The sequence below is a fragment of the Rana temporaria genome, chromosome 4 (genome assembly GCF_905171775.1).
Source record: "Rana temporaria chromosome 4, aRanTem1.1, whole genome shotgun sequence".
NCBI lineage: Eukaryota > Metazoa > Chordata > Amphibia > Anura > Ranidae > Rana > Rana temporaria.
In genome coordinates, this window is record NC_053492.1 from 201,433,185 (window position 1) to 201,454,392 (window position 21,208).

At 47.1% G+C, this 21,208-nt stretch overlaps 1 protein-coding gene across 8 annotated transcripts in view; it reads right to left on the reverse strand.

Moving 5' to 3' along the window:
* DIS3L2 (DIS3 like 3'-5' exoribonuclease 2) overlaps positions 1-21,208 on the reverse strand; it is a 727,039-nt gene that overhangs the window by 386,748 nt on the left and 319,083 nt on the right. For all 8 annotated transcript variants that reach the window (XM_040349688.1, XM_040349693.1, XM_040349695.1 and 5 more), the window contains one exon: positions 4,720-4,893. In XM_040349688.1, coding sequence (XP_040205622.1) covers positions 4,720-4,893 — 174 coding nt within the window. The remainder of the gene's footprint in view (positions 1-4,719; positions 4,894-21,208) is intronic.

The window sequence follows — 21,208 nt, forward strand, 5'->3', positions numbered from 1 at the left end:
CATCTAGTACCCGTCATGGCTGAAAGGGCGGATACTTGCACCTTCAGGGTACCCGGGCCCGGGCCCTTGTTAAGCCCTGACTGAAGAAATTCAAGAATTTGAGATGGGATTCCAATCTCTTTGCTGCGACGACACGAACCTCTCCCAGATCCTAGTATAGGTGACATCAGTGGAGCTCCTTAGAGCTTGTAATAAGGTTGATATTACCTCCTGAGAGTATCCTAGTTCCCCTAACCTAGCCCTCTCAACTTCCAAGCTGGCAAATGCAGCTTCTCTGGGCTGGATGGAAGAATTGCCTCTGATGTATGAGATCCCAGGTTACTGGAAGATGTATTGGAGGCCGCGTACCTAGTTGTAGCAGGGTCGTAAACCATGGCCTCCTCGGTCGGAACGGTATTAGTACAATAACCGTGGCTGAGGACCTCCGAAGTCGGGACAGGAATCTTGTAATCCGAGAAGTTGGAAGAAAAATGTACCCCAGCTCGAAGCTCCATGGAAGAGCTAGGCAGTTTGTCCCTTCGGCTGATGGAAAGTGGACTCTGGACAGGAACCTCTGACACTTGGAGTTCTTTGGCGTGGCCGCTAGGTCGACTTCTGGTATTCCACAAGTTTTCGTAAGAATGGAGAATACCTGTTGGTTCAGGGACCATTCGTTGTTTGAAAGTGTCTCTCGGCTTAGGTAGTTGGCCAACGAATTCTGTGTTGCCGGGACGTACACTGCCTATAGATCTAACAGGTGCACTTGTGCCCTTTCCAATATGGGCAAACTTCCTCTTGAAGCGTGCGACTCCTGATGCCCCCCTGTATCTGGATACATGACACCGCTACTTGTTGTCCATCCTGATCAGGACACTCTTCCCCTCTAGAAGAGGCGCAACGGCCAGGAGAGCCTGAAAGGCTGCTTTGAGCTCTAAAATATTTGACACTATGCCCTGAGCCCGAAAGTGCCACTGTCCTTGGGCTACTTGGTCTAGATAGTGTGGACCCCATCCCCCCTGGCTGGCGTCCGATGTTACTACTTCTGGACTTGGGGGAACTATTGGAATGGACTCCCTGAGGTTGGACGGGTGTGTCCACCACCATACTAATTGCTCTACCCAGTTCGGGATGTGAATGGTTTGGAGTATTGACGTTCCATTCCACTGCCTGAGAAAGGAGTTCTGTAAGACTTGCATGTGTCACAGGGGCCACTGTATCAAAGGTATGGATGCTGACATGGACCCCCGGGTACTGAGGCAGGCTCTGACAGTAGACGTCTGGATGATGGCAGATTCTGTACCTTCTGGAGTAAGGGCTTCAGCCTCTCTTGAGGGAGTTGCACCCGGTACAACCTGGTATATTATTCTGCCCCTAGGAACACCCTGACTTGCTGAATGCTCTGGGTGCTGAGGCGATGCCGAATGGGGGGCACCAAAATTGGAAATGAGATTGATAGATTGAGAACCGAAGGGACCTCTGGAAGGCGGGATGATCGGGACGTGAAGGTAAACGTCCGAAAAATCTAGGAGATAGCATCCAGTCTCCCACGTCCACTGTCAACAAAATGGACTGAAGGCTTTTCCAATCTGAGGGCCTCTATTTTGATCGTCTGTTGAACCTCTTTAGGTCCAGGACTGGACGTAGATCCCCTGTTTTTTTTTTTTTTTTTGTACCAGAAATAAAGGGGAATAAAACCCCCTCCCTTTCTGGTGCGGAGGTACTTGGTAGGCTGGAATGTGTTCCCTGGCAATGTGCCCATGAATTTCCAATTGTGACCGGTCTTGATAGAGGATAGTGTCCATGAATCTGTTATACGAGTTGTCCATATCCGAGCGAATCTCTTGAGTCTGGTGCCCACCTGAGCTGGGTGGGCAGACGGACCCTCAAAAAGGACTTCTGCTGTTCCCCGGCTGTGATAGCCTTGGCTTACTGTAAATACATGAAGGAGGGTCGAGTCTTCCAGTCCCTCCTAAATTTCTTGCCGGGACGGTAGGATCTAGCATCCCTGTACTTGACAGGAAGATCGCGTCTGTAAGCGGGGCCCTTCTGGGGTTCTGGTCTCCTATCGGAGGGAATCAGCCCGGATTTTCCCCCGGTAACCTTGGAGATGGCCAAGTCCATCTTTGTGCCAAATACACTTGAGCCGCCATATGGGGTTTTGCACCAGTAGATTTTGATGCTGTCTCCGCTATCCAGGGTCTCAGCCATAAGGCTCTTCCCAGTCATGAAGTCGCCCCCTCAGGAGCCGTAAGCCAACTTAATTTCCCTGTAGGGAGGAGAATATCTTCCCCTGGTCGGCTCTTTCTAGAATGGAATTCTCAACGTTAGCCGCCCATGCAGCGATAGTTTTAGCTACTGCCGCCGTGGTGATAGCCGGCCTACTAGCGTCTCCTGTCGTGGAGCAGGCTTCCTTCAGATCTATATTGATTTCACGATCAAGAACGTCCCGGATGGTAACTGCATCTTCAATCGGTAGAGAAACGTCTCTAGCGAGTCGCATTAAAGATGAATCGACCGTAGTTGCATTGATCAAAGAATTGATCCTAGACTCCCACAAGGGGTACAATCTGCAAACTTGTTGCTCATACTGGGCCGCTTATGCGATCTCCCCCACTCATCCTTTATGAGGTTTTCCAGCTCTTTGATGAAGGGAAATGATTCAGGACCCCCTTTTCAGCACCAGGAAATATTTCTGAACCTTCAGAGGTTCTGCCATAACCCCTTCCCAGCCGATCGCTTCCTCGACTGAATGGGCAAATGGTTCAACTAAAGAAGAGACAGTCCGACGCCTGCTCACACTCCTCATTCTTAGAGAGGGTTTTTGCAGCCTGGCGTAACGGCCGGGTGCTGGGCGATGTGCTTGGGGAAGGATCGCCCACAATTGATCCCTGTGCGATTCTCCTAGGAGCTCAGTATATACTCTGGCCTCCGAATCCTTGGTTACTTCAATGAAGCACGAGCGGCAGGCCAATTCCCCTGGCAATGCTGGCGCCCCGCATATCTGGCAAACATTTGCTGTGGTGCGGGTAAGATAGCTCCATCTGGGATGAAGGTAATCGTCTGCGGTGGGACCGACTATGACGGGAGTGGCTGTGACGCGAGCGGCTATGCCTTGATTGAAGAAAGCAAGAGGGTAACCTTGAGTGACTTCTTGCGCCTTCTGCCGGAAACATGGCTAGAATCTCCCTCTGTGCCGCAAACTTGCGTCTTTTGACCCGATAGGGCTACCAAAACTGTAGCGTCAGTGGCCAAGCTCTCTTTTTTGTCTCTTCTCTACTTACCACCTTCTGGACGGCCTCTATACCTGGTCAGCTGATGGTGGTCTGCGAGGGCAGTGGCCCCCATGAGGATAGCAGGGACACAGCCCGGAAAGGTGGGAAAAAAGAGAAGGGAAAACATTACAATATGTCCCCCCCCCAACATTTCTATTTATTAAATATAATGATTTATATACATATATCTATCCTTATTTTATTTTAATCTTTTTTTTTTGGATTATATTAATTGTTTAATTATGGATATACTTTCTCCTATAATATGTTATAAATTAATATATAAATGTATTATATCTTCTATCCTATTTGTTCCTATTTTTTTTTTTTTTGTGTAATCAATTGGCCCAGGCTGAACTGGGACGAGCCTGCACACACCTGGTGCAATCTTCACTCTGAGTAGAGCAGAGCAGCAGGACTGCAGCCAGAACTACAGAGCGATAGGACTGTTTCCCTTTTTTTTTTTTTTTTTTAAACGGCGCCGCCATTTGGAAGAGGGCAGAGGAGACCGGCGGCATCATCACTGAGCTGCATGCATGCGCAGAGCGCTGAGGGGTACGCGGCGGTGACCCCGAGAGTATGGGGTGTCAGAGGAACCACAGGGCTCAGCAGAGCTGAGAAAAAAACAACAGGCAGGCAAAGGTACAAAACGGACTAACCTTAGGTGGCAAATGTAATGATACAAATACCTTTGTGGAAGCACACACTGCACTGGAAGGAAAGACAGAGCGAAAGTGGGGACCACTGCGAGATTTGAAGCTTCTTTAAAGCTTGCTACAGATGCCAGTATAATTCCAGAGCCCCTGAGACCACCAGAACGGGGGTTCCCACCATAAAGCTCATTTAGAGACTGTACAGGAGGGACTTCCAAACAGGAGAGGCTGAACCTGCTGGGGCGATCTGCGGTAAGAGGCATGCTTCTTGCTTGTTCGTCCAATCTGTCAGGTGAGGATAAAAAAAGAGAATGGTGCAGGGCGTCTCCCCTTCAAATTTATAGCTAACCAATCCTGTCAGGTTGTGGGGGCGGAGTCACAACCCAGTGTGTGCTGCCATGAATGCGTCAGGAAAAATTGATTGGTTAAACGCTATTCAGCTCTTAACGGCTGAGGTGGAGTTTGTGTCATCATCTGTCTGCCTCTCCAACTCCAATCAGAGGAAGCCTTGCATTCATTCAGAAAATACAAAGCTTCATGTGAATGGTGGAGTAACACTCAGTGACACCAAGTTTAGATTATGGGCACTCCATAAAGTTTCTAAAAAATTAACATAACTAGCAATGAATATTTGTGGTACCCAAAAGAGAACTTTCACCTGTAGCTTGCACCAGATTAATAAAGCGTTTAGCATGTTTGACTTTAATCTGGTATGCTCACTGGTGCATTCAGACTAAAACATTTTTTTGCATTGCTGCCAGTTCTCATCCTTGCCAGGAGTCCCATTAATGGTGCATAAGATTACATCTACTAACCTCAGATCTTTTCTTCTTTCAAACTCGTCCTGAGGAATAGACCATGGCAAATTTGGTGGCAGGCACTGCAGCACTTTATTAGAAAATTCTGAGAAATCTACTCCATATTCAGTCAATATTCCCTCAGTCTCTGGTTCAATTTCTCCCGCCTGACCAAGGCTTTTCATTAGCTTCCTAAAGACAGACAAAGAAATTCAGTTCTGACAGGAAGTCCAAATATACATTTCCTAAACAGGAATAATGTCCAACTTCTACTAAAATTGTAAATATCCAAGCCCTTGTCTTAACATTAAAATGATTTTAGAAAGAGGAATTTTGACTTACTTGTAAATGCCATATCCTAAAGCATAGTACAGGGCACAGAGATCTTAATACATCATAAATTATAGGCTTGAATCTTAAGGTGTTTGGACACTGGCAAGCTTTTGAGAACATGCCCCCTGGGCCATCTTCCCTATAACCCTACCCCACCGAGTCCTCAGATTTGTAGCAAGCAACGCACAGTAACAAGGAGAGTTTAGGGAGGATGGTCTGGTCTGTGTCCTACACTGTACACCAAGACATGGCACTTACAAGCAAGTCAAAGTTCCTCTGATCATATTCATACAGTAAAGGGCACAAGCATCTTATTGATACACCAAGAGATGCCCCCAAGCAATGAAAAACAGGATTTCTGTACTCGCCGTAAAATCTACCATATATACTCGAGTATAAGCTGAGGCACCTAATTTTACCACAAAAAAAAAAATGGGAAAACTTATTGACTCCAGTATAAGCCCAAGGTGGAAAATGCAGCAGCTCCTGTAAGTGGAAAAAGAGGGTCAAAAGGGCCCATCTGCAGCCTCACTGTGCCCGTTTGCAGCTTCACTGTGCAGCCTCACTGTGCCCATCTGATCTCCCTGCTGCTGCAGTCGTCCACTGTAACAAAGCCCCACCTCCTCCTCGTCCGTGATAGATGGAACACTAAACGCTGTTCCCAGCATTGTATCAGTTTTCCATCCATCATGGACGAGGAGGCGGGGCATTGTTACAGTGGACAGATGCCGACTGCAGTAAAGACTGCATAAACAGTGGGAGACTCAAGTATAAGGCAAGGGGGCTTTTTCAGCATCAAAAAATGTGCTGAAAAACTCTGCTTATACTCGAGTATATATATGGTATTTCTCCAAGTTTCGGAAACAGTGTCTCCTTAATCTTGACCATTGGGTTATATTGCTTCGCAGGAGTAAGACTAGGCAGAACAAAAAAACACCTGGCTATGCCCATGGGCTGTCAGTCAGTATTTAACCCCTCCCTGCTCTAGGTATTCAGTTTAGTAGCATGCGGTAATAGAAGTATAAAAAACTTCATAGAGGGGTGGGTGCGGTGTCCATCAAACTCAGAAAAATTGACTTTACGGCGAGTACAAAAATCCAATTTTCTCCTTCGTTCATCAACAGACACAGAGCCTCCGTAATCTTGACTATTGGGATGCCCAAAAGCAGTGCCAAAGAAAAATGAGGGGTGGGCAAAACACAAGGCTAACCACAAGAGCTCCAACCAGGACACAGGAGCCCAATCAGATTTTTTTTTTTAAAGAAAAACACTCAAAAGGGACCCCCCGACCCCTCGTTAAACCGCAGCCTGCAAAACCTTGCGGCAAAAGGAAGCATCCACAGGTGCCAAACTATCTACTTTATAGAATTTAGTGGAAGCATGCACTGATGACCAAGCGGCCGCCTTGCAAGCCTGTGATATTTACGCTTGATGACGGAAGGCCCAAAAAGTACTAAGCGCCCAAGTAGATCTTTTGGATATATTTATAAAATGATCACCAAATAAACGTTTCCCATGAAAAGGGGATACCTGCCAATAACTTTTTATAAGGAAGCTCCAATTCTTTAGCCGCAAGAGTCTGCGCACATGTACAGTAGGTGACCGCGATATTGTGTCAATCTTGCTCCCTTTCTCGGCGAGATTGACCACCTACGAGCCCCATCGCGGGAGCCAGCGCCGAGCTGGCTTGCCGCGATGGAGACAAAGCCGTCATAGAAGCGACGGGCATCAGACTTGGATTCCCGCCAATTCTAGCTGCAGCGTTTGGTATGAATCCTGAGAGGGAACTCCACGCCAAATTTTAAATAAAAAACCGGCATGGGTTCCACCCCAGGAGCATACCAGGCCCTTAGGTCTGGTATGGGTTGTAAGGAGGACCCCCCTATGCCGAAAAACCGGCGTGGGGGTCCGCCAACAATCCATACCAGACCCGTATCCAAAGCAGGCTGCCCGGCCGGTCAGAAAAGGAGTGGGGACGAGCGAGCGCCCCCCCCCTCCTGAACCGTACCAGCGCCCCCCCCCCAGCGCACTCTGTCCCCATGTTGATAAGGACAGGGCCTCTTCCCGACAACCTTGGCCGCTGGTTGTCAGGGTCTGCGGGCGGGGGGTTTATCGGAATCTGGAAACCCCCTATAATAAGGGGGCCCCCCAGATCCCGGTCCCCCACCCTAGGTGAATGAATATGGGGTACATCGTACATCGCTCCCCGATTCTTCTCCCGCTTGCTCGCCGGTTCTTCTTTGCCGTCTTCTGCCTTCTTCTCTTCCTCCGATGTTGACACGATGCTTCTGCAATGCCGGGTGGGCGGTTTGCACCGATTTATATAGGCCTCTCTTATGTCACAAGTTCTTGTTTAAAGAAGAAGCAGCCGCACCTAATGCTGGCATGCTTCACTTTTAACAAACTTTTCATCCATGGGTTATAAATGAGAAAAACTCTTATATCGCCTTACACACGATCGGAATTTCCGACAATAAAAGTTTGATGTGAGCTTTTGGTTGGAAATTCCGACCGTGTGTCATTTTCTTTCGGAATTTGACAGCAAAAATTTGATGGGAAAAGTTCTTGTCGGAAATTCCGATCGTCTGTATGCAATTTCGACGCACAAAAATCCTACGCATGCTCTGAATCATTGAACTTAATTTCTCGGCTCGTCGTAGTGTTGTACGTTACCACAGTCTTGATGCAACACAAGTTTGAGCCAACATTCCGTCCTGTCAGGATGTTGCCAATCAGCATACACCGCCTGTTCCAACAGGGGGTGTAGGGGGAAAACCTATGCGGCCTGAAGAGGCCTTAGGAATCCCAAAGAGGACCAGGGGGGCTCAGTCACCTCTGCAAGAGGCAACTTAAAGGCAGAACAAACCATTTTGGTCAGTTGGGATCAAAAGTCTCTGCAACCGAGAGGCAGACATCAGATATCTTCTTGTCCAGATGGCTCGGAAGCAGACTCATCTGCCGGGCACTCCACTGAATCCTGAGCTTTTAGCTCTTCCCCATTCTCAACCCAATTTTTGGTAATAAAAAAAAAAACGCAATAAGCGTATATTGATTGGTTTGTGCAAATGTTATATCGTCCAAAAAATAGCGATAGATATAGAGCATTTTTTTTATTTACTAGTAATGGCAGCGATCTGCGATTTTTATCAGGACAGACATTATGGCAGACACAATCGGACACTTAACATTTTTGGGACCATTGGCATTTTTACAGCGAACAGTGCTATAAAAAGGCACAGATTACTGTAAAAATGTCACTGCCAGGGAAGGGGTTGATTGTGTTCCGTTGTGTGTTTTTAACTGTAGAGGGTTGGGATGGACCTAGAGGGAATGACAGATCGTGGTTCCTAGCTATTAGGAACTCACAATCTATCTTTCCTCACAGAACAGAGATGTGTGTGTTTGCACACACACACACACCCCCTCATGCCCGCAATCGCTCGTGGCCGGCGATCATTGTGGCCGCCAGTCACGAAGGAACTGCACCCCCTCGATGCAGCGGGCACGATCCAGCTTAAAGGAGCCGAAGTACAACTGATGGCTCACGGGAACTTGCTGACCTTCTGAAGTATAATGACGGCGCCTTGTCGGCAAGTGGTTAATAGGGCTCGCCAAGCCCCTATGCAACAATCCTGCCAAGCACATTTAGCATGCCAAGCAACACTTGGTGACTCATGTGACCCGAGTAAGGAAAAATTAACCGCTGCAAGTGTCTGTTCAGAGCCTGCTGTGTCCCACAGCTGCCTTCTGGAAGCACTGCATGCTTGGTCTACAAAGCTTAAATAAGCTGGACGTGCGCCGGAACGTTCTTTGCGTGTATGCGCACACACATGGTCCTGGCAAACGGGTGTGGCTTTATTTGCATATGATGCAAATCCTTTTGCGCCCAGATAAAAGGCTACTGCGCATGTGCAGCAAAGCCGTGTGCGCCATGGCCTCCAAACTTCTAACAGAGCATAGCAGCACTATTGTGGTGAAACCAAGGCGAAATGACGCGGCATCATACAAAACACAGACACAAGCAAAAAAGGTACACTTTGCAAAACACCCACAGCTAGCTCAAAACTCCCCCGTATGGTCACCGCACACAGGTGTCCAGCCTCTAGATAGCTTGACTGATTGTTACAATTACTGTAACACCCCACATTAATAAGTAAAGGGGTTTCCCTTACACTTAGCAAACGAAGAGCCCAATCTTCACCCTTCATGGTGGTTCCTGTCACTTGAGGACCTTCAAGCACTGGGTAACCCTTTGCTGTTTAGGGTCCACTCCCTTGGACCTGTACAGCACCCTGCAGGAATGTCTTAGCGATGTGGTGTCCAGGATTCCACTTTGCAGGGTCCAGCGCCCGTGGTGCTGCATTACAGGCAAAACTTGCAGGGTCTCTTCTTTGCGAGGCTCAAGTACCATTTATCTAAGCATATAAAGCCTGTGTCAAATGGATCCGATCGGTCAATCCCTTGATCCATTTAAGAACCGTTTGTGGGACTAGAGACCTAGAGCTCAGAGAGCTCAAACAAACCATGCCATCCACCTTGCAGACACTGATAAAAAACTGAAGTGCTTGCCGTGTGGGAGGGGTTACATAGGGAATCACTTTTTGTCTGAAGACCTTTGGTCTACCAGTGTCCATTCACCTAAAGGAGTATAACCCAGTAGGTAATTAATATTAGCCTAACTTTGTCCCATGATGTATGAAAAAAAATGTTGCTTTTACAGGCATTTGAGCTTTTTTCTTTTTGCATTTTAACACCTCAATGTTAGCCTATGTTTCCATGCACACTATAGGTGTTTACAGGGGCGTTTAGGACGCAGAACAAAAAAACACCAGCTGCTTTCAGGAGAGAAGTTTTTTTGAGCATAAACAAATCCTCAAAAGCGCCAAAATGCGCATAAACGTTTGTTAATAAAATTCTAAATGCCAGAATTAAAAACACTCTGGACAACAGAACACATTAATACCAGATGAGCAAATGCACTTGCAAAAATACAGCTTTTTAACCCCATTTTTCTGCTGCTAAACTCCTGTAAGAGTGTCCATGTGGCCTACTAAAGGCTTTAAGCCTTCACTGGAACTGCAAAACATCCCTGTTCATGAGTCTACCATCCATAAGTCTTTGAACAGGCAGGGTGTTCATGGCAGACCACCGAAGAAGCCACTGCTCAAAAAAAAAAAAAAGCACCTCAAGTTTGCCAAAGAGAAAATTGCAACACTACTGGGAAAATGTTTTGTGGACCGATGAAACAAAGTTAAATTGTTTGGTAATACCCAGCACTGTGCGGAGCATAAAAGGCCACAGCTTACCAACATCAAATCATTATCCCAAGGGTGGTGACGTACAGCATGATTTGGGCTTGCTTTGCCAACTCAGGGATAATGTCAGAGTGGCTGTCTGCCAGTTGAAGCTTAGAAGTTGGGTAATGAAGCAGGACAATGACCCCAAGCATTGAAGTAAATTCTCCACACACTGGCTTCAGATAAAGAACATTTGACTTTTGAAATGGCCCAGTCACAGCCCAGACCATAACCCCAAAGAAATGCTGTGTAATGATGGCCTTGAGCCGTCGACACCAGAGAACCTACAAATGTGTCTAAACTGAAGCAGCTTTGTAAAGTGGAATGGCCAAAAATTCCATCTGAACATTGTGCAGGTCAGATCCAGAACTACCGCAAGCTCTTGAAGCTTTTGCCAAAGTAGGTTTGATTAGCTATTAACTCCAAGGGCCCTTTCACACGGACAGACCATTCAGATCTGCCTGTCAGTTTTTCAGGCGGACCTGAACGGACGCTCCATGCATCTCTACGGAGCGAAAGAAGTCAGCGTTGACATGTCCGCTGAAATCGGATCTTACCCGCTCTATTAAATCCAGACGGACGGAAACCCTACTTTCCAACCGTCTGGCAGATTGGATGAAAACAGACAGTCAGTTTTCATCCGATCCTCCCCATAGAGGAAAGCGGAGATCTGACAGGTCCGTTTCTGCACAGTGTGCAGAGAGACTAGTCATCAACTGTCTCAGCGAGTAATAATAGAGCGATCCCAGCTGAGCAAGTGGATGTCTAAAAAACAGATCTACCTGTGTGAAAGGGTTCACTCCTACCCCCCCTTCACTGAATGCTTAATGGGTGTGTCCAAGACACAATAAATGTTAATTTTTTTGTGTGGCATCAGTACAGTGTGTTTGTTCTATTGTCGACTTCGATGAGAATTATACCACATTACGACAAATTATGTGGTGTTTACACTTTCTTGCCACCATGTATATACTGTAATATATATTTTTGGATTTGATTCAATTAATAGATATCAATTGAATCAAATCTAAAACGCTTAAATGCTGGGTGAAATGTTTTTGAAATCTTGTGTGAAATTTATAACCAAGGCCCTTAAATGTGTGTACCACAGAATATATCTTTAGAACATTTTATCTTTTTTTTTTTTTCAATTACTTTCTGCATTTCTCTTTCATAGCCCAAATCCATGAAACCAAATTACCCCTTGCAGTGCGGTTGTGCAAGGGTTAATTGTCCATTTTGGTCAAGGGGAACAATACAAGATAATACTGTATACTTATATGACCCTCTGCTCCTCCCCACTTCCAGACCAGTCCCTGCAGCTTCTGCATCCCTGTGCTGGATATGTGGATGCCGAGGACAATTCACCTACGGATCAGGGGGGGGGGGGGGGGTGGAAGTCTTCCAGGGGAGCAGAGAATCAGGCAACAGCTTTCCCTCTCCCTTGGACAAAATTAGATTAACACTTGCAGTGCAGGCATAGCTTTTCCTGCCCAGAGTTAGGCTTTAAAGTGACGCTCGTTGAAAATGTCATAGTAATCGCTAACTGCCATTTGTTCTCATCACTGCTTGCATTATTTTTTAGAAGCATAACTGGAAAAAGACTATATAGCTGAAAGAAAGTTACATAAACACAATGTGTTATTATAGCCGAGATCAAGTCAAGTGCACAAGTGTATAAAGGATGACGAACTAGTTGGGACTTATTCATCTTTTGTTAAACCTGTGATCTGACAATGAAAGAAAACCTGGACAATGTGTCAGCAGTTTACATACATTTTGCCATGGGCTTGGTGGATAAAGCCGATATGTGATTTCATTCATCTTAAGTTTGCCTGGAATAAGACATAACATTCCTGCCCAAACAAAAGCCTGTCAAAATTCTAGCAAAGAGGGATCATAACCCAATGATTTATGGCCCCACCCAACTATCAAACCAGAAGGAAGATGGCCATAGACTATTTTTTTCAGACAGTGGGCTGAATGACCAAAAAATATTAAAATGAAGATTCCTTATACAGACAAATGGTGAGTGAAGGAATTCCCACTGCCGAGGTAATGCACACTGAACACACTGTTCAGCGACTGCAGCTGCTCAACAAAAGATTTCCAGCACATACCCATCGACTTCTGTTGAGCAGACACTACAGTTGACTAGTCTTTGCTGAAGCGGACACGTTTCAATCAGTCTTTAAAGTGACTGTCAGTCTTTGTAGATTCTAAAGCCCTGTACACACAGGCTAAACGTTGGGCAGCATCGGGCAAGTTCAATAGAATCTGTCCGACATTCAGCCAGTGTGTACTGCAGCTGGTCTGACAGAAGCCAGCCGTTCCGTTGGCTTCTGTCCAAGAGGCATGACCAAATAAGGTCTGCGGACCAGCTCCCATTTAGTGCTCTCAGGCGAAGGCTGAGAGCGCTGACTGGAGTGTTCTGGCAGGGGGGCCGTCCCCATCAGAACACAATAGAACAGAAGGGGAGATTGGTGTACTAACATTGTATTGTTGGTACAGCAGCTCCAACCTGAGCTGTTAGTTTTATTTTTTGTTCAGCCCGCTGGGTTAAACAGAAAACAAACTAGCAGTGTGTACTAGGCTTAAGTCCCACCGTTTGCTCACAGAAGGGTGACCTTTTCAAAGAACTATCTAGGTTGTTTCCCAATTCGAGAACCAATTGTTTCAGCTAGGAGATCAAGACATGATGCTATTGCTTGGTAACCTTTTCTAATAAATTTAGTTTACTTTAATAAATATGGGATTCTGTTAAAAAGTTTGGAAATTGATGGCATACATGCATTCCCAACAACAAATATGTTACAATTAATAGACCAAAATCTCCTAGAAAGAAAATGAAAAAGCACAAGTGTAGGTTGGTAAAGATTAATTCCATCTTTCCCAATTCATCCACATCTTTTTACGATAATCATCAGAGAGACATGAAGTGGATTATAATGCAACCTTGCAGATCAATGTCCAGCCGCAGGGGCGGACTGACAACTCTTCTTGCCCAGGGGCCCCATGAGATTATGGGGCCCCCGGGCCAATAGGAGATTATGGGGCCCCCGGGCCAATAGGAGATTATGGGGCCCCCGGGCCAATAGGAGATTATGGGGCCCCCGGGCCAATAGGAGATTATGGGGCCCCCGGGCCAATAGGAGATTATGGGGCCCCCGGGCCAATAGGAGATTATGGGGCCCCCGGGCCAATAGGAGATTATGGGGCCCCCGGGCCAATAGGAGATTATGGGGCCCCCGGGCCAATAGGAGATTATGGGGCCCCCGGGCCAATAGGAGATTATGGGGCCCCCGGGCCAATAGGAGATTATGGGGCCCCCGGGCCAATAGGAGATTATGGGGCCCCACAGTATACAACACACACGCATACAGTATGCATACACAGTATACTTACACACAGAATACACATACTGAAAAGGTACTGGAGAGGCGGGGCAGCTACAATCTTTAAGACCAAAAAGATGTCGTAAGGGACATTTCAGGGACAGATGGAAAAAAACTGATTTTTACATACTGTCCCTGGTTTTACTGAGGCTGGCAACCCTGATGGGGGGCAGCGCAGTGCCCGAGTGCATGAATGGTCAGTCCACCCCCTGTCCAGATGCTCCCAGTTATGCACAATGTATTTAAGAATATCCTAAAAGGAAATGTAGGATTCGGGAAGATTCAAAAGATGGAAACTAATTAGCCTTAGAGGATCTTCAGGCTGTATGAATAATTAAAAGTCAGCAGCTACAAATACTGGCGGTTACAAGGTTTTAACAATTTTCACCTTCACGCATTCTATGCATTGAGATAAAAAAACCTTGTGTGCCGCAGAATCCCCCCCCCCTCCCCTTATTCTTACTCGAGCCCAAGCCGATCCAGCGATGTGCTCGAAAGCGGTGGCTTTCACCATAGTCTTACTCCTCCCTGGGCAGGTTGATAGCAGCGGGTATGCCAAGCAAGCGAAGGGTGGGGCCGAGCCACCAGCTCAGTCAATAGACGCAGACAGGGTAGCTCAGGAGCAAGCCTGCATGGGTGCCCCCATGGAAAGCGGATTTCCATGGGGGCACTTACCAAAGAGGATCCTGGAGAACTGGCAGGGGATCCCAGAAGAGGAGGATCGGGGCTGCTCTATGAAAAATCTTTGCAAAAGCAGGCAAGTATGACTTTTTTGTACAATTGCTTTAATAAAGGGGAACTTACCTGTCAAAGGATCCAGTGCCATCCTCATCCAAGTCGGTTAGTTCACCAGTCTTTAGGTCCCTGGCGCCAGCATGTTTACTAAGAGAAACCGGCCGTGACTTCTTGCAGGTTCACAGCCGGCATATCACTTGCACATGCGTGAACAGCGCTGCACTTTATAAATGGTCCTGCTGCCTCTTGGGACCTGTGACCTGGCCCAGAAGGCTGCAGGTAAAGGGGTGGGGCCCAAACTTCCACTCGGTGGGAGCGGGTAACTGTCAAAAACACAGTTACCCGCTCCCTACCCAAAAAGTATAAAAGTATGCCAAAGTGATAGGGGGCGGAGGCAGAAAAAGCTGAATTTCCCCTTTTGGGGAAAGGGAAGTTTTCAACTTTAAAGAAAATCACTACCCATACCTGAATATTTTATGAGAAAGTTAGCTGTTTTTTTTTAAAAGTCTACCATTATGGGTTCCATTGCTGAAACCTGATGGATAAGCAGTTTGTGTATCGGATTAAAGTATCTCTATCCATCTCGCTCTCCATCTCGCTCTCCATCTCGCTCTCCATCCATATCTCTCTCTCTCTCTCCATCCATATCTCTCTCTCTCTCTCCATCCATCTCTCTCTCTCTCTCTCCATCCATCTCTCTCTCTCTCTCTCCATCCATCTCTCTCTCTCTCTCCATCCATCTCTCTCTCCATCCATCTCTCTCTCTCTCCATCCATCTCTCTCTCTCTCTCCATCCATCTCTCTCTCTCCATCTCTCTCTCTCTCTCTCTCTCCATCCATCTCTCTCTCTCTCTCTCTCTCCATCCATCTCTCTCTCTCTCTCTCTCTCTCCATCCATCTCTCTCTCTCTCTCTCTCTCCATCCATCTCTCTCTCTCTCTCTCTCCATCCATCTCTCTCTCTCTCTCCATCCATCTCTCTCTCTCTCCATCCATCTCTCTCTCTCTCTCCATCCATCTCTCTCTCTCCATCTCTCTCTCTCTCTCTCTCCATCCATCTCTCTCTCTCTCTCTCTCTCCATCCATCTCTCTCTCTCTCTCTCTCTCTCCATCCATCTCTCTCTCTCTCTCTCTCTCTCCATCCATCTCTCTCTCTCTCTCTCTCCATCCATCTCTCTCTCTCTCTCTCTCTCCATCCATCTCTCTCTCTCTCTCTCTCTCCATCCATCTCTCTCTCTCTCTCTCTCCATCCCTCTCTCTCTCCATCCATCCCTCTCTCTCTCCATCCCTCTCTCTCTCCATCCCTCTCTCTCTCCATCCCTCTCTCTCTCCATCCCTCTCTCTCTCCATCCCTCTCTCTCTCTCCATCCCTCTCTCTCTCCATCCATCCCTCTCTCTCTCTCCATCCATCTCTCTCTCTCTCTCCATCCATCTCTCTCTCTCTCTCCATCCATCTCTCTCTCTCCATCCATCTCTCTCTCTCCATCCATCTCTCTCTCTCTCTCCATCCATCTCTCTCTCTCTCTCCATCCATCTCTCTCTCTCTCCATCCCTCTCTCTCTCTCTCCATTCATCCCTCTCTCTCTCCATTCATCCCTCTCTCTCTCTCTCTCCATCCATCTCTCTCTCTCTCCCCATCCATCTCTCTCTCTCCCCATCCATATCTCTCTCTCTCCATCCATATCTCTCTCTCTCCATCCATATCTCTCTCTCTCTCCATCCATCTCTCTCTCTCTCTCCATCCATCTCTCTCTCTCTCTCTCCATCCATCTCTCTCTCTCTCCATCCATCCATCTCTCTCTCTCTCTCTCTCTCTCTCCATCTCTCTCTCTCTCCATCCATCTCTCTCTCTCTCCATCCATCTCTCTCCATCCATCTCTCTCTCTCTCTCTCTCTCTCTCCATCCATCTCTCTCTCTCTCCATCCATCTCTCTCTCTCTCTCTCTCCATCCATCTCTCTCCATCCATCTCTCTCTCTCTCTCTCTCCATCCATCTCTCTCTCTCTCCATCCATCTCTCTCTCTCTCTCTCTCCATCCATCTCTCTCTCTCTCTCCATCCATCTCTCTCTCTCTCTCTCTCTCCATCCATCTCTCTCTCTCTCTCTCTCTCCATCCATCTCTCTCTCTCTCTCCATCCATCCCTCTCTCTCTCCATCCCTCTCTCTCTCCATCCCTCTCTCTCCATCCCTCTCTCTCTCTCCATCCATCTCTCTCTCTCTCTCCATCCATCTCTCTCTCTCTCTCCATCCATCTCTCTCTCTCTCTCCATCCATCTCTCTCTCTCTCTCCATCCATCTCTCTCTCTCTCTCCATCCATCTCTCTCTCTCTCTCCATCCATCTCTCTCTCTCTCTCCATCCATCTCTCTCTCTCTCTCCATCCCTCTCTCTCTCTCCATTCATCCCTCTCTCTCTCTCTCTCCATCCATCTCTCTCTCTCTCCCCATCCATCTCTCTCTCTCCCCATCCATATCTCTCTCTCCATCCATATCTCTCTCTCTCCATCCATCTCTCTCTCTCTCTCCATCCATCTCTCTCTCTCTCTCCATCCATCTCTCTCTCTCTCTCCATCCATCTCTCTCTCTCTCTCTCCATCCATCTCTCTCTCTCTCCATCCATCTCTCTCTCTCTCCATCCATCTCTCTCCATCCATCTCTCTCTCTCTCTCTCTCTCTCCATCCATCTCTCTCTCTCTCTCTCCATCCATCTCTCTCCATCCCTCTCTCTCTCTCCATCCATCTCTCTCTCTCTCCATCCATCTCTCTCTCTCTCCATCCATCTCTCTCTCTCTCTCTCCATCCATCTCTCTCTCTCTCTCTCCATCCATCTCTCTCTCTCTCTCTCTCTCCATCCATCTCTCTCTCTCTCTCTCTCTCCATCCATCTCTCTCTCTCTCCATCCATCCCTCTCTCTCTCCATCCCTCTCTCTCTCCATCCCTCTCTCTCCATCCCTCTCTCTCTCTCCATCCCTCTCTCTCTCCATCCATCCCTCTCTCTCTCTCCATCCATCTCTCTCTCTCTCTCCATCCATCTCTCTCTCTCTCTCCATCCATCTCTCTCTCTCTCTCCATCCATCTCTCTCTCTCTCTCCATCCATCTCTCTCTCTCTCTCCATCCATCTCTCTCTCTCTCTCCATCCCTCTCTCTCTCTCCATTCATCCCTCTCTCTCTCTCTCTCTCCATCCATCTCTCTCTCTCTCCCCATCCATCTCTCTCTCTCCCCATCCATATCTCTCTCTCTCCATCCATATCTCTCTCTCTCTCCATCCATCTCTCTCTCTCTCTCCATCCATCTCTCTCTCTCTCTCTCCATCCATCTCTCTCTCTCTCCATCCATCCATCTCTCTCTCTCTCTCTCTCTCTCTCCATCTCTCTCTCTCTCTCCATCCATCTCTCTCTCTCTCCATCCATCTCTCTCCATCCATCTCTCTCTCTCTCTCTCTCTCTCTCCATCCATCTCTCTCTCTCTCCATCCATCTCTCTCTCTCTCTCTCTCCATCCATCTCTCTCCATCCATCTCTCTCTCTCTCTCTCTCCATCCATCTCTCTCTCTCTCTCTCTCTCTCCATCCATCTCTCTCTCTCTCTCTCTCTCCATCCATCTCTCTCTCTCTCTCTCTCTCCATCCATCTCTCTCTCTCTCTCCATCCATCTCTCTCTCTCCATCCATCTCTCTCTCTCCATCTCCATCCATCTCTCTCTCTCTCTCCATCCATCTCTCTCTCTCTCTCCATCCATCTCTCTCTCTCTCTCCATCCATCTCTCTCTCTCTCTCTCTCCATCCATCTCTCTCTCTCTCTCTCTCCATCCATCTCTCTCTCCATCCATCTCTCTCTCTCTCTCTCTCCATCTCTCTCTCTCCATCCATCTCTCTCTCTCTCTCTCTCTCCATCCATCTCTCTCTCTCTCCATCCATCTCTCTCTCTCTCCATCCATCTCTCTCTCTCTCTCTCTCCATCCATCTCTCTCTCTCTCTCTCTCCATCCATCTCTCTCTCTCTCTCTCTCCATCCATCTCTCTCTCTCTCTCTCTCTCTCCATCCATCTCTCTCTCTCTCTCTCTCCATCCATCTCTCTCTCTCTCTCTCTCCATCCATCTCTCTCTCTCTCTCTCTCCATCCATCTCTCTCTCTCTCTCTCTCCATCCATCTCTCTCTCTCTCTCTCTCCATCCATCTCTCTCTCTCTCTCTCTCCATCCATCTCTCTCTCTCTCTCCATCCATCTCTCTCTCTCCATCCATCTCTCTCTCTCCATCCATCTCTCTCTCTCCATCCATCTCTCTCTCTCTCTATCCATCCATCCATCCATCTCTCTATCCATCCATCCATCTCTCTATCCATCCATCCATCCATCTCTCTCTATCCATCCATCCATCTCTCTCTATCCATCCATCCATCTCTCTCTATCCATCCATCCATCTCTCTCTATCCATCCATCCATCTCTCTCTATCCATCCATCCATCTCTCTCTATCCATCCATCTCTCTCTCTCTATCCATCCATCTCTCTCTCTCTCTATCCATCCCTCTATCCACACACACACACACACACATACATTTATACATATTTTTGGTAAACAAAAAAAAAAACGCAATAAGCGTATATCGATTGGTTTGCGCAAGAGTTATAGCGTCTGCAAACTATGGGAAAGATTTTTGGCATTATTATTTTTTAAAAGTAATGGCAGTGATCTGCGATTTTTCATGGTAATGCGAAGGACAGAAAGGAGACTTGACACTTTTTTGGGACCAATGGCATTTATACAACGATCAGAGCTATAAAAATGCACTGATTTCCATGTAAATGTCATTGGCAGTGAAGGAGTTAACACTAGGGGGCGATCAAGGGGTTAAATGTGTGTTCCCTCAGCATGTTTTAACTGTGTGGGGATGTGAGTGACTAGGAGAGAAGTCATTGTTTTTCCTACTTCGTAGGGAGAAACTATACGGCTCCTCTCCTCTGTGCAGTTGGTTTTGCACAGGGCAGCTTTGATCCTCTTCTCGGGTCATTCTTTGCTGCCCCTAGCCCCTCCTGTCGAGTGCCCCCACAGCAAGCAGCTTGCTATGGGGGCAGCCGAGCTGCCGTTCGGCCAGCCCTCTTCTGATTGGCTACATGACCGACAGCCTCAGGAGGCAATGGTGCAACTGCTGTTTCTCAAACAATCAGGAGGAGAGCCCCGGATGGCCGAGGGACTCGTTAACATCGCTGGACAGAGGAGGGGGCTCAGGTAAGTATTGGGGGGCTGCTGCACACAATGCTTTTGATCTTAAAATGCATGAGAAAAAACTTCTGCCTATACAACTCTTTTAAAGTGCTTCGGCTGTGTATTGCGATGATGTCCAGAGTCTGCCTGATAACCAAATTTAAATCTGCTCCTATAAGGGTCATCTCCTTTGCCCTATCCAAAAAGGCAGTCAACAGGTGGAATCCAGATTTTACTTGGTCATGGTTTGAGATATACAGAATAGTATAAACACTCCCATAAATGGAAAGTTTTAGGAGCAAAGAGCAACCATATATGTGTTTACTTAAAGAGGATCATTAATACTCTTTACATATTTACAGCATCTCACAAAAGTGAGTACACCCCTCAAATTTTTGTAAAATATTTTATTAGATCTTTATGTGACAAGAAATTACACTTTGCTACAAAGTAGTGAGTGTACAGCTTGTATAACAGTGTAAATTTGCTGCCCCCTCAAAATAACTGTTTTAGGCGCAAGGTATTGCTGGCAGGGTTGAATAGCTTTGCGTAAATATCATTGGGACTGGGACATCCTAAAGCAGTGCCACAATGAGGGATGGGCCAACAAAACCTAAAAGCAACACACCAACCACCATAATTACTATTAAAGGGGCTCAATGGAACCCTAAACCACAGCCTACAAAAAAAACTTTCAGTAGAATATGCAAATACATCTACTTTTTGCAAGGTTGTAAAAAAGTGTGCACAGACCAGGTCGCCACCTTGCAAACCTAAGACACAGATGCCTGATGTCGAAAGCCCCAGGAGGCACTATTGCCCTGGTGAAATGTGCCGTAACAAGAAGGGGAGGAACCCGATCCTTAAGGGCATACTTCTAAACATTAATCTGTCAAATCCAAATGGGAAAAAGTGGAAGAGGAAGCCTCCATGCCTTTCCTCGAATCTAGGAGCACAAAAAAAAAAAAAAAAAAAAAAAGTTGGATCTCTGGAAGAAGGCCGCAACGGAAAAATGCATATGAACCGCCTAGACCACAACCAAGGAGGACAATACTACTCCCTACGGCACAATAAGAGAAGAACAACGTATACATATATGAAAGACTGACATCACTTACGGAAGTATGGGGAGGGACAAATAACCACCTTCTCTTTGTGCAAGACAAGATAGGGAGAACAAAGCTGCCAACTCTGACACTGCAATGCAGAAGCGAGTGACCAGGAAAGTAGTCAGTCAGCAAGGGAATATCCCAAATGCTCTCAAAAGGAATGTGTAAAGGAAATTTGTAAGTTACCGTATTTATCGGCGTATACCGCGCACTATTTTGCCCTGAAAATCAGGGCAAAATCGTGGGTGCGCGATATACGCCGATACCCGCCACGAGTTTGAATACTGCGCCCGCATATAGCGAGCGCAGTACACTCGTGAATCTTCGGGCAGTCTCGGCGCCTCTCGTACTGACGTCCTGACGTCCTGAGCGTACAGGACGTCAGTGCGAGAGGCGCCCGAGCCTGCCCGAAGATTCACGAGTGTACTGCGCTCGCTATA